The sequence below is a fragment of the Artibeus jamaicensis genome, unplaced genomic scaffold (assembly GCF_021234435.1).
Source record: "Artibeus jamaicensis isolate MK-2021 breed Jamaican fruit bat unplaced genomic scaffold, CSHL_Jam_final scaffold_1019, whole genome shotgun sequence".
Taxonomy (NCBI): Eukaryota; Metazoa; Chordata; class Mammalia; order Chiroptera; family Phyllostomidae; genus Artibeus; species Artibeus jamaicensis.
This window is the reverse complement of record NW_026522025.1, coordinates 3988108-4001027: the sequence shown is the minus strand read 5'-3', so window position 1 is coordinate 4001027 and position 12920 is coordinate 3988108. Positions and strand designations below refer to the sequence as shown.

Sequence of the window (12920 nt, the reverse complement as noted above, 5' to 3'; positions counted from 1 at the left end):
GGTGGGATCTTTGGACTGTGATTGTCCATTCATAGATTTACCTCCCTTACCGCCCATGAGTAGGACCTCAAGGTCAAAGACTTTGCCCACTTATCCTGGGAATCCCCAATATGGTGGTGAGTTAGTGAGTGAATCTTTTTAAAATCCCACACTGTGGAAAGGGCTGTGCCAAGTGCCAAGGATCCAGGGAAGAAAAAAAGAGTTTAAGAGCTTTCAGTCCCTTAATCAGACTTAGTCATAAAAAAGTGATTAGACAGGGGTCTTAATACATATTATGTGCTGGAATAGAGGCACGGTCTCTGGAGAAGAGGGAATGGTAAATACACCTGGAGAAGATGGCATTTGAATTGGCCTGGAAAGGCTTCAGTAGTAAGGACGATGGTGAGGAGATCCCAGCCTTGCGTTGAGTGGAGTGAGTGGGAAACGCTCTGAGCACTGTTCAGTGAAAGAGAAAACAACCCCTTTCCCAGCATCCTCTGCTCTATCAAAGGAAAAAACATGGGTTTGCTGTTTCCTTGATAATAATCCACTCTGATACAGCCAATATTTTAAATTTCTGTAATCTGAGGAAATAAAAATGAGTGGAAACATATTCTATATTCTTTCCCTGCTTTTTTTCTCGCCTCATAAGCTTATTAGCCATTTATATTTCATCCTGAATAAATTGCCTGTTCACAGCCTTTTTTTTCTATTGGTTCTTTGTCTTGCTCTTATTTATAGAAATGTGTAAATGTGGGGGGGGGGGGGTGCCTGCAGGGCCACAGATGAGAATAAGTCTACCAAGACATGATCTGCTTGGGGAGGAAAGGTGGCTGATCTCTCAAAGGAGAAGCGCCCAGAGCCTTTTCCTCAATAGGCTTTTATTGGGTTCATTTTGCACAGGATTATAGGTAAAGCTCATTAATCATTGTCAGGCAGTAAGGATCAAACAATAGATAACATACAAAGAACTATGAGAGCTTATTCTGAATCAGGGTCTGTTAGCTAAAATGCTACAAAACTTTGAGGAACCAACTCACTTTCTGCTTGGACCCTTATCATTTAATTGAGAGCATTATAAAAAAAAGCAGGTTTCACAGGATTTTACATATTTTTTCTTAGGCCTGATCATCCTAGGGAATCTGGCCTTTCCAGCACAGGGAGGCACCCACTGCCAGCATTGTTTTGGGCTTAAGTCAGACAGGGGAAGTAAGGCAGCCAAGAGATTAGGAGATTTCTTGCAGACTCAGGCTATGTCAAAGCTGAGGGGTGAGGGTCCATCACCTCCTTTCTCCATAGCCCCCCAAGTCCTTCCCTGGGGCCTCCCCATGATTGTGCCTGTCTTAAGTCGTCCCCCCTTGGGGAATCGTATCCGTCATTGATCAAGCATTGGGGGCCAGGAGCAATGAAGAAAAATGAGCAGAAGCAGCGCCACTGCCAGGGAGATGAGCTTTGTCTCCTTAGTGGCTTTTGGTCTGAAGGTCGCTCACTCAGCCTTAGCCATGGGGAGGTTACAGCTTCTGAAACTAGGCAGGGAGGTTCCCAAAATTTATACATAATGAACATGAAACATGCTACAAATATTTTCTTCCACAATGCCACTTGAAATTTGTCTATAGTATCTTTTGCCATGTGTAAATTAAAATTTTTAAAATATCAGATATATTCTTTTGTGTTACGATTTTGGGGTCTTGCTTAGGGAGGTTTGCCTCATTCTAAATTGTCAGAATAGCTCCCTGCATGTTTCTCTGCTGCTTTAAACATTTTCTAGTATTTAAATACTAGCACATTTAATACATTTGGAATTTATTTGAGACTATGGTGGGAGATAGAGATTTAACTATTTCTTTTTCTGTATGCCTGTCTTGTTTTCCCTGGACCATTGCCAAAGAGTTCATCCTTTCCTTCTGACTCGAATGGTCATCTTTGTTGTCAACTGCATGCCCACACGTGCTCTGATCTGCTGCTGGGCTCTTACCCCCTCCGCCGGTACCGCCTGCCACCGCGCACTGGAAGCACAGCCTTGTGCTCTAACATCTGAAAGGACATGATTATTCTTAGAGCATGTTTCCCTGCCATTTTTATTCAATTTCTCTTCAAGATGAACTTTAGAATCACCTTGTTAATCTATAAAAATTATAATGACAACTTATTCTTCAGATATATAAATTGATGTGGAGAGAATTTACCTTTTTACAATATTGACGCTTCCCACGAAGGACCATGACATACCTCTTTGTTTATTTGAGCCTTCTTTTATGTCCTTCAGTGGAATTTGTAGATCACATAGGACTTGCATGTACCATATTAGGTTACCCCAGGTATTTTATAGTTTTTATAGGCTATTGTGAATGTGTTCTTCTTCCACTCCATTTTCTGATTAGTTACTGCTGAGTAATATGAAAACTTGATTTTTATGTGGTTCTTGATTAACTGAAATTATTTCTAAAAGTTTTTCATCTGCTTTTCTAAGATTTCCCAGACATACAGTATCTGTTCAGAATAACAGTTTTGTTTTTCCCTTTCCCATATATGTGCCCTTTAATCCTTTATCTGGTCTTACTGCATTGTCCTATCCCTGGAACAATAAAGAATAACAGCGAAAACAGGCATCCTTGCCTTGTTCCTATCTTTAACAGGTGTTCATTGTCGTCACCTTACAAAGTAGAAACCCCCTCTGTCGCACCCTGGATAGCTATCATCCAGCCTCCACGTAAATGTTCAGGGTGATTGCTAACTATCTTAGGAAGATGCTTGCTTCATTTTTGCCCAGGTCTGTTTGAGAACTCCCTCCTTTAAGCATTAACATATGCCTTTATACTAACTCAGAGCCCGTGTTTCCCTCCTCTGTCTTCTTCTTGCAGAGCCCCTCCAATTTGGGGAGAGAATGGTTTTCTTAGAGAAATCCAGGAAAGCAGCAGCAGTAGGGCTAAGGTGTGGTGAAGAAATGCATCAGCACATGTTACTGAGCACCTACTCAGTGCAAGGCCCTGGGCAGAGAGAGAGAGAGAAGACACAGTCCCTGCCCTCAAAGAGCTCAGGCTAGTTGGGGCACACATGTGTAAGGTACAGCACCATGGTCTAGGAACACATGTGAGGGAGCAACTGGCTCTACCCTGAGAAGTTGAGCTAGGTTTCACATTTGAGCTGGATTTGCAGGATGAGTAATTAACGAAGGAAGAGACAGGAAGAGGGCTTCCAAGCAGCAGAAAAAGAACATGCAGCAATAGAGCCCAAGGAACAAGAGCAGTAAGATTAGAGAGGTGGCAAGCCATGCACCGATGTCTGAGCAACAGGCTGGAGCCTGCTGGTGGTCCAGTAACATGTCTCTTCCTGCAGCGGTGATAGCCCTCCTGTGCATGAGCGGCTACCTGATCTGGAGAAACTGGAAGCGGAAGAACACCAAAAGCATGAACTTTGACAACCCAGTGTACAGGAAAACAACAGAAGAAGAGGATGAAGATGAGCTCCACATAGGGAGGACTGCTCAGATTGGCCATGTCTATCCCGCAGTAAGTGTGCCTTGCTGGAAGAGTTCCTCCCTCCCTTCCTCCCTTCCTTCCTCCTTTCCTTCCTTCCTTCCTTCCTCCCTTCCTCCCTTCCTCCCTTCCTCCCTTCCTTCCTCCTTTCCTTCCTTCCTTCCTCCCTTCCTTCCTTCCTTCCTCCTTTCCTTCCTTCCTTCCTTCCTTCCTTCCTTCCTTCCTTTCTTCCTTCCTTCCTCCCTCCCTTCTTTCCTCCCTTCTTCTGTTCCTTGAAACATTTATCAAGAACCTGCCATGTGCCAGGCACTGTTCTAGGCCCGGGGGACACAGAAATGTTGGCGCAGGTAGCTGGGGTAGGAGGGTATCGGGACCGTCTTTTTACCTAGAGGCTCTTCCTGGAAATAAAGGTGCCCAATGTCTTTCTGCCGAATAAGTTTTCAGAACCTTTCACCTAGAAGGGTAAATGTGGCCATTCAAATGTATTCATTTCAACAAGCACCGTGTGCTGGTTATGAGCCAAGCACCATGTTAGGTGCTAAGTGTTCCAAAGTAAAGAAGGGGCGTACCTGCTCCCAGGGAGCTGGCGGGAGTTAGAGACAGTCACTTCCTGTTGTACGACTGTGTGCCAAGTGCCATGGTGGAAGCTCAGGCGTCCTCTCTTCTAGGAAGCCTGCCCTGGCGTTCTTTGTTTTCCCACAGCCTCTTTCCGTCACAGCACCTGTCTCACTCTGGTCACCTTGTCTTTTTACTCTTTGGCCTTCCCACCAGACCGTGAGCTCCTTGAAGGCAGGGCTATCTGATTAATCTGTGTCCCTGATGCCTAGCACAGCATACGTAGCTCCCAGTAAATATTTGTTGAACAAACCAACAGGGGAGCTGTTAATTCTGTTTGGGAAATTTGGCAGGAAATGCCTCACAGATGAGGTGACAGATAAACTGCATCCTTGAAAGAGTCATAACAGTTTTCCATGTAGAGAAGGAAGACAGTGGCGTTCCAGAAAGAGGCATATGCAAAAGCCGAGAGGCACAACAGGGCATGGCTTGTGGGGGAGCAGGAACTATGAAGTGGCTGCAGCAGGCGGCGTGGTTGTATAGCAGAGTCAGGGGGCTGCGTGTAACCACCGAGGTCATCCAGTCCATCCCCTGTCAGGCAATCAGCAGCTTTGATCGCCCACTGTGGGCAGAGCCCTGTCTTGGGGAGACCAGAGAACTGGAAGACCCAGCCCCTGCCCTCAAGGAGCTTTTTGTCTTGCCGGGAGAACCAAGGTCACAGCTGCACCAACTCCCGAAGAACCCTCTTTCCGAACGGCCTGTCGTCAAGTGCAAGGTAGGGCAGTGCCGCTCGGAGTCCGAGGGGCTGACGAGTGAGGGTGTGACCCAGGCAGGTACAGCCACTCCTGGAAGGAAGGCTTTCTGGTTCTGGGAGGCTGCAACCTGCAAGCTGGGTACTGGGACAAAGAGAAAAGATGGGTTAGTTGCAGATGGAGGAAATGGTATGTGGAAGACATAATTGAGTGTGAGGAAGGCAGGCAGAGTTGCTGCTGAAGCAAATTGTATGTGGAGGGGAGACATGGGAAGTGAAGTTGAGCAAGTGAGGGGGGCTAACCGGTGGCCTTAAGGATTCTTCGCCCAGGCCAATCCAAGAAAACAGCTGCTTAAGTAATTCCTAAAGATCCCAGAGGGCACAGTGGAGGAAATGTTGAGCTTAGAGTACAGAGATGACTCCCAGTTTCACTGTTCCATAGCCCTGTGACCTTAGTCACATCTCTGCTCACTTTTATTTGTAAAATGGGAATGATAGCCCTCCTTCTATCTGCCTCCTGAGTTTATAAAGTTCAAGGGAGATGGCACATGTGAGAGTGCTCTGTGAGTTATAAAGTACCCTGCATGTGGGAAATGGCATTATTTCCAGAGAAGGAAGTGACGACTCAGGAGGAGCCATTCCTAGTGAATCTCCAGTAGAACTGAGGAATGAGCTCTAGCCAGTTGCAGAGAAACAGGATAGGAGAGCGAGGAAGTCAACATTTAGTAAGAACATACTGTGTCAGACATTACTCATGTTTTACGTACATTTGCTCGCTTGGTCTGTGCAGTAACCTGATAAAGTTGGTGTGATTAGCCTCGTTTTGCAGATGAGGAAACAGACTCAGAAATTAAATGATGCCTAGGATCACAACTAGGAAGTGGCAGAACCAGGATTTAAACTCAGTCTGTATATTCACAAAAACCCATGCTCTTTCCACTGTATCATGGGATAAATGATACTCTGGAAACCAGTATTCTCAACAACCTGTTCTTTCCCCTTTCCCTTCCTCAAGTAGCTCCATCAGCACTTCTGGGACCTGCCCTGGACCTAGAGATCTGTCCTAGAGAGAGTAGGGGGGTGACTGGACTAGAAAAAAGACTCCCAAGTATCTGTGCTAGTAGAGGCAGGCGTGGCACTTCCCGAAACAACCAATAACTGAAAGGTGGTTTGAAGGCAGTGGAGTTGCCTTCTACTGTATGTAGAATGTCCGGAGCTGGAAGATGCTAGTGTGGTTGTATTTCATACTGGTTAGGGGGATCTGGAATACTCTGGACCCTGTGTGTGTTAGGTACCGTATTTAACACTCCTCGTACATTATCTCATTTGATTTCCCAACAACCCTAGAAAGTACGGTAGGTCCTGTTATTATGCCCGTTTGATAGATGGTGGAACCAAGGCTCAGAGAAGTGAAGTGGTTAGCCCAAATTCAAACAGCTTATGAGGGGTACTGAAACATGGGTCTGTCCAAAGGAGGGTACCTGGGAAATAGGTGAGTGGGAAGTAGAATTACAACAGGACGGGGTGGGGAAAGCCTGGAGAAGAAAATACTCTGAAGGAAGGGAACTCAGTCTGCAAATTTCAAATGTGGTCAGTGGAGAACTCTCTGAGTCTAACACATAGAATCAGGGAACATCAGGAGGTATAAAGAAACAAATTGCATGTCACTCTAGGAGAGCACTAGAGTCTACCATCCACAATGGAGTAGACTGGCTCAGGGATTAGTGGCTTTACCATCCAGTGGTCAGCCATTTGTCACAGAGGGAAGCCTGGCATCTAATGACTTGAAAGCAGCGGGTAAAGGAACGAGGTATGGAATTTCACTGACCTGCATCACCTTCCAATTCGTATAATCAGTTGGGAGGGGTGCAGCTGATGACCTTCCTAACTGTGCCTGGCATGCTAGTAACCTAGGGTGAAACGTACGCCAAAACTAACCCACTGGAGTTGAGCAAAGCTAAAATCCTATGAGGACAGTGCAAGTTTAGATCTCGGCAGCCCTCTTTTACAAAGCTGCAGAATAGAACGATGGAAATTGCCAAAACTCTGGATTCACACAGATCTGGGTTTAAATTTTAGTTCACCCACTTGCTACGTGATCCAGGGCCAATGTTTAGCTCACTGAGTCTAATTTTTTCATCTGTAAAATAAATATGACAAACCTGCCTCTTAGGGTAGTTTGAAGATTATAAGAGTTAATGCCTGTAAAGTAATAGAATGCCTGATGCCTTATGCATACTTGATAAGTAACTCCTGTGGGTCTAATGAGGATTTCTTTGCTGTGTCTCCCCAGCGAGTGGCGCTGAGCCTGGAAGATGACGGACTGCCCTGAGGACGGGACCGCTCCCGCGTGCCTCCCGGAATTCAGTTCCATGCACTACGCTCTTCGGATGTCGTGCGCCTGAGTGGATGGGTGGATGGGTCTGTGTGCACGCGCGTGTGTGTGTGTATGTGAGATTTATTTTTTAATTTATGTTGCAGAAAGGTAACCACAAAGTTATGATGAACTGCAAACATCCAAAGGATGTGAGAGTTTTTATATGTATAATGTTTTATACACTTTTTAACTGGTTGCACTACCCATGAGGGACTCATGGAATGGCTACTGCTGAGTGACTGACGTGACGGACAGAACCACCCGGGGCTGATGGTACAGTAGCTCACTCATCACTTAAAAACTATATTTACAGAGAGAGTATTTGATTTGGGGGGGATTTTTTAGGTTTTGGAATTTTGGGGGTTTTTTTGTAAATAAAAATGATTATGCTTTGTGGCTATCCATCGACATGAAAAAAGAAAAAAAGAAAAAGAACTTCAACTCCCTCCCTAATTTAGATTATTTATTAACAAACTTCAGAAATAAGATTAGTTCTATAAATGAGTTAGAGACATGAGAGTATTTATTTTGGGTGTGACTGGCCCACCACACAGACTGTGTGTATCTGTGTTGTGTTGTGTGTGTGTGTGTGTGTGTGTGTGTGCGTGCAAGAGAAGAATCTAGAGAAGGGGCACATCTGTGGCTGTTGTTCACGTACATAAAGAGAAGTATATGTTAAAGAGGGTATCTGTAGATTTCAGAAGCCTTTGGAAATGTGACCCAGAAGACAGATACCATGGAGCGTGCAAACATGTAGTGGAAGCGGCAGAATCTGTCCACCTCTGGCTATTCTTGGGACCCCAGTCAGTCAGGAAAAACCCTTCAGCTCACCCGTGGCTCTGTGACTCCTACCTGTGCTTTCTCCTGTGTGGTCAAGGCCAGTGTACACACTTTACACAGTGCCAGACGTTCTCGTGAGCTCAGGTGTGAATATGCCTGAACCTTGGCTACTCCGTGTTTTAAAGTTCAGCATTTCAAGTAAGTTCATTTTCCTTCAGGACACTTGGGTTCAATTCATTAAGGTTCCTCTGAAGCACCTGAGGTAACTGGAGAGGTTTCCGGATCGGCCCAAGTTTACTCTAGGAAGTGGCTTAGGCACAGGATCTCTGAGAGATGCTGTGGATGAGGATAGAGATGGTGGGATGGGCTTTGTTACATCTCCACTTCTCCCTTCCTCTAACTCCCCACCATGTCCCTCAGGTGGGGAGGTGAAGCACACAGGTTAGTTGTCATTGTGTGTTCATATGGAAGAAACTAATTTGGGGCTCAAGTCAGGAAAGTGGACAAGCCTAGCGTCCCGTTTGAGGGGAAATGGGAAACGCAATACTATAGTACACTGGATTCTGTGTTCACACAGGGATTTGCTTTACTGCTTTGTAAATAAAAGGAAAAACTAGGCATATGTACAGATTTTTTTTTCCACTATGGACACTTTCTTTGCTTTTCCTGGGCCTTGGGGGTGGTGGGGAGAAGTGCTCTTTTTCTCTCTGTGGGGTCCACCATTGAAAACATAACCCTACAGTCCCAGAAGGAATTCAGCCCCTGCTGGCTCTCTCATCCAAGGTCTTTTCTTAACTCTGCTGTTCTGCCACTTCTCACCCACTGGACAGCCAGGGACAAGATGTGACACAGAAGTGTTTGGCTTAAGTAGGAGCAGAGAACATGTATCTAACCTTAACATACCTGGAACTTGACACATTTAAGCAAATTCCTCTCCCCTGCTTCCCAGTTGCCCCCAACTAAGTGAAGCTTGGCTATCTCACCATCTCGATGCCCTTTGAATTTCGAGGCAGATTTTCTGGGGTCCTGTCACTCTGTGCCTGAGACCTTTCTCTGCGTCACTCATGGTCTCCTCAGTTCTGAGAAAACAGGAGGCTCCAACCATATTCTGGAGCCTGGGCACTATGCTTTGCATAAATGAGCATTTTGCTCACGGCGTGTATGTGTTGGTCCTGAAAGCTCCACTGAGAGTGTACATGCAATTGACCTAGAACGGTCATTACCAAATAGAATTTTTAAAAGAGGTGGCCAATTCCTACGGAGCTGAATCACTTACTACTATTCTTTCAAGAATGGAGAGTAAAATAATTTTTGACTGAAGAAAAATGAAGAAATTGAAATTTACACAAAACAAGCAGCTTTTTCTGTAACGTGCCTCCAAAGAAATAGAATTTCCTGGGAAAATGACAACAGTGACTAATGCCAAATATCTACATTTTCAGTCAGGTCCTGGCCTTCACAGAAAAAAATAATGAATGGGGTCAGGATGATTCAGCCTGAGAGCTCAAAATGATCATGAAACACAACTTTGTTAGAGACACCCATGTTTTCTGAATACACTACAAGTGCAGTTTGAAAGAGGCAGCTATGGGAGCAACCTATAAAGAATGAAATTGTGGAATACTCACGTGTCACATGGCAATAAAATAGATGAAATCTGAGAGGTCAGGTTCATCCTCTAGTCCTGAAGGTTTTTAAGCCGCATTCTGAGGTTTAGTTGCAATTTTGTTGCCTTTTGCCCCTGCGCCATCACACAGCAACAGTCAAGAGCCGGTCGGTCACAGAGGCGTTGGACCACAAAGCTGGAAGGAAGCTTAGAGGTGATGCCAGGAGGGCAGAAAATTGATCAGATAATTTTTCTCTAATTAAAAGAAATTGGGCCAGGTCCTTTTCCTCCATTTTCTACTCCAGTTGACTGCTTTGCTCTGTCTGAACATTGCACCAAACCTGCTACCTGTCTTTCCAATGAATTATAAAGGCACTGGCAGAAATGGCCTTTGAGAAACAGGGAAGACTAAACGTTCATTTATTTACTTTTGATAGTATGGTAATTTATAAAACAGGTTGAGATAACCTGTAACCTCAGAATGAGATCAGATTTAAGTTTATGGCAATAAGCACTACTGATCCTTCCAATTCTCTGAGACTGAAATATATTCATTCACCAAAACCATTCTCTAGGTACCAACTAAATGTCAGGCACTGCAGATGTACAGATCAGTCAAATGTCTGTCCTTACAGAGTTCACAGTAGCAGTAGAGGAAGGCACACCTGGAAGCAAAAAGAACTGATTCTTTTCAGGGTACTGTTATGGTACAAACAGGAGATGAGGAATGGGGTCAAGAACGCCATCACAGGAGAAGTGACCTTAAGCTAAGTCTCAAAAACTAAGACACAGGCATGAAACAGCATGGGGACTTTCAGGAACTGCATGTAATTCACTAGAATGAGCAAAAAGCTCATGGGAGACTTAGCAAGAAATGAGGCTGGATGGAAAGACAGGTTCATTATAAGCACTTTATGGAATACTTCTATTTAACTTCAGCTTCAATTAAGCAAACATTTCTTGGTCATTGATTGCATACAAGGCACCAAATGCATGGGAAATTCATCAGGATGTGTGGCCTGCACTTGCAGGCATGACAGGCTTCAGCCCTCGAGCTTTCCAGTGGCCAAAGGGAAACAGTTATTGCTTTTCATATATTTGAGTTGAAGTTTCTTGATATGTCAACGAAAACTAATATAAGGGTAGTAAGGTTTTCGCAGAAGCATTCCATGCTGTCAGGAGCCTATGAGATTTTTCTCAACAGTGAGAAAGGAAACGACATTTGGAAGACATGGCATCTGCAGAGGGGGCCCCCCAAGCACTGTCCGGTCAGGTGCTGGTGGAAATGAGGAGGGGGTGCAGGAATGTGAGCCCGCCCACCTCACTCCCTAACTTCAGCCATCTATTCGTCATTTCACACTGTAGAAATGGTTAGCAGTTGAATGCTCCGGAATGAATTGTTCTACCAATGCATGAAGATTAAGTATTGGAGTCTTCTCACACTATTTTTAGGGTTTGGGGGGGTTTTCAGGATATGGAGAACTCAGAGGTGGAGGAATTACAGCTTCTGATGATTTTCAGCTAATAAAAGAAATCAGGAAGCTCTATTCATTCAGGCTGTGCACCATGTGCATAGTCAAGGATCAACAGAAACCCTCTGTATTTGCAAACACTTTGTGCTATAAAAAGTAATTTTAAAAGAGCCACCTGTATAATGTACATATATATATTTAAAGACATGAAGGTTTTGATACTTTTTTACAAAAAAATTACAAGATAAATACCTGTGCAAACCATGTGTTTTAAAATAGCACTTTGTTCTGTAATTGCTGTTGTTAATTTGGGGGGTAAAGTTCTGGTTTGCGAACTCCATCAGATTGTACCCACATGAATTTTCCTTGTTTGTCTCTCCCACGCACACATGCCCTCAAATTACCATATTTAATGTTTGATGTAACAGGCATGTTAGAACGTTGGGTCACACTAACCGTTTCCACTCTTTCTGTCTTGTCATTCCAAGTTCTGTTAGCTTCTGTACTCGGTCCCCTTTGCAGTCCGGTTTCTCTTCCAGACGCAAAGGGTGGTGTGTTGCATCTCACTAGCTGTACTGACATCCTCTTGGTGAATTAATAATCAAATGTGGGCATTTGTCAAATCAGTGCACTGTTTCTAGAGAAAGATTAAATTCATTTTTTTAAATCTAAAAGTATTGTCTCATTGTGATGCCTTAATGAGGGAAGAGTGAACAGTCCTTGATTGAGTCCCTAATGTGTACTCATACTTCTACATAAATTACCTCAATCTTCATCAACAACCCTGTGGCATAAATACTATCAATGTTATCATTCCCATTTTATAGATGAAGAGATGAGTGAAGGAACTGCCCAAAGCACACAGTTATGTTTAGTGCCCTCCAAATACAGGCAGCGCCCAGAGTGCTCATGTACAGGGGATGTTCTCTGCCGGGATTTTCCTCCGCTGCCTCTCCGTGTGGCTAACTCCTTTGGTCCTTGAGCACCACTGGAAGCATTTTCTGTTCTTCCAGACCCAGACCTAACTCATAGGGTCAGGGAACTTTGCTTCCACAACAAACTGGACCTATTGTATCCCAATACTTCCGCCCTGCTTCTCACTGCCGTGCCACTGAGGTTGCTTTCACCGAGGTCACCCAGGACGTCCTCGGTAATCTTGTAAATACTTAAGTCCTATCTTCCTTGAGCCTAGAAGGAGTATTTAACATTGTTGGCACTCCTTTCTTGAATACTCTTATTTCAGTTTACAGGTCACCATACTCCCAGTTTTCCCCCTAACGGGCCACATCTTAATCTCCTTTACCCACCCTGTAAGTTATGGTACTCCATCTTAAATTCATCCACTTTTGTATCTCTATTGCCACTACTGGGGTGTATGTCACCGTCATCTTGGATTCTCATCATTATAGATTAGTAACTACTTATTTTAATTTTATACTTCTAATCTTTCCATTTTGCAATCCAACCTACAACACTGCAGCCAGAGTGATCTTGCTAGAATGCAAATAGGTCATGTCACTACCACCCCTTTCCACTTTACTGCTTATAGCCCCTTCATCTGTTTCCTGATGTGAACACCAGCCCACAGTGTCCATGGCATTATGGATGAGATGAGATGAATTCCCACAGATTACAGAAATCGGTGGAGAAAAAGAGGTAACATGGCCACTCTCTCAGTGAAAGAGAGGGCCTGCCAGACCCTTGCTTGGATAGGCTTTTATTGGGTTTAATTTGCACAGGAATACAGGAGTATATGGAAAGCTCATCAATCATTGTCAGTAATGAACAAATAGATAACACTCAAAGAACTCTGAGGTCTTATTCTGACTCAGGGTCAGATAGCTAAAGGGCCATAAAACTTTGAGGAACAAACTCATTTCAGGCTTGGACCCAGGGAACCCACCCATTCCAGAACAGGGCA

At 44.4% G+C, this 12920-nt stretch overlaps 1 protein-coding gene across 8 annotated transcripts in view; it reads left to right on the top strand.

Moving 5' to 3' along the window:
• The window catches only part of LRP8 (LDL receptor related protein 8), a 76342-nt gene extending 64712 nt beyond the window's left edge, over window positions 1-11630 (top strand). For 5 of the 8 annotated variants that reach the window (XM_037161835.2, XM_053655537.1, XM_037161838.2 and 2 more), the window contains 3 exons: window positions 3319-3491; window positions 4612-4788; window positions 7058-11630. In XM_037161835.2, coding sequence (XP_037017730.2) covers window positions 3319-3491; window positions 4612-4788; window positions 7058-7096 — 389 coding nt within the window. In that variant the 3' untranslated portion in view covers window positions 7097-11630. The remainder of the gene's footprint in view (window positions 1-3318; window positions 3492-4611; window positions 4789-7057) is intronic. The other 3 variants (XM_053655535.1, XM_037161845.2, XM_037161860.2) reach the window with 1 other exon arrangement.
• Window positions 11631-12920: the final 1290 nt, after the last annotated feature.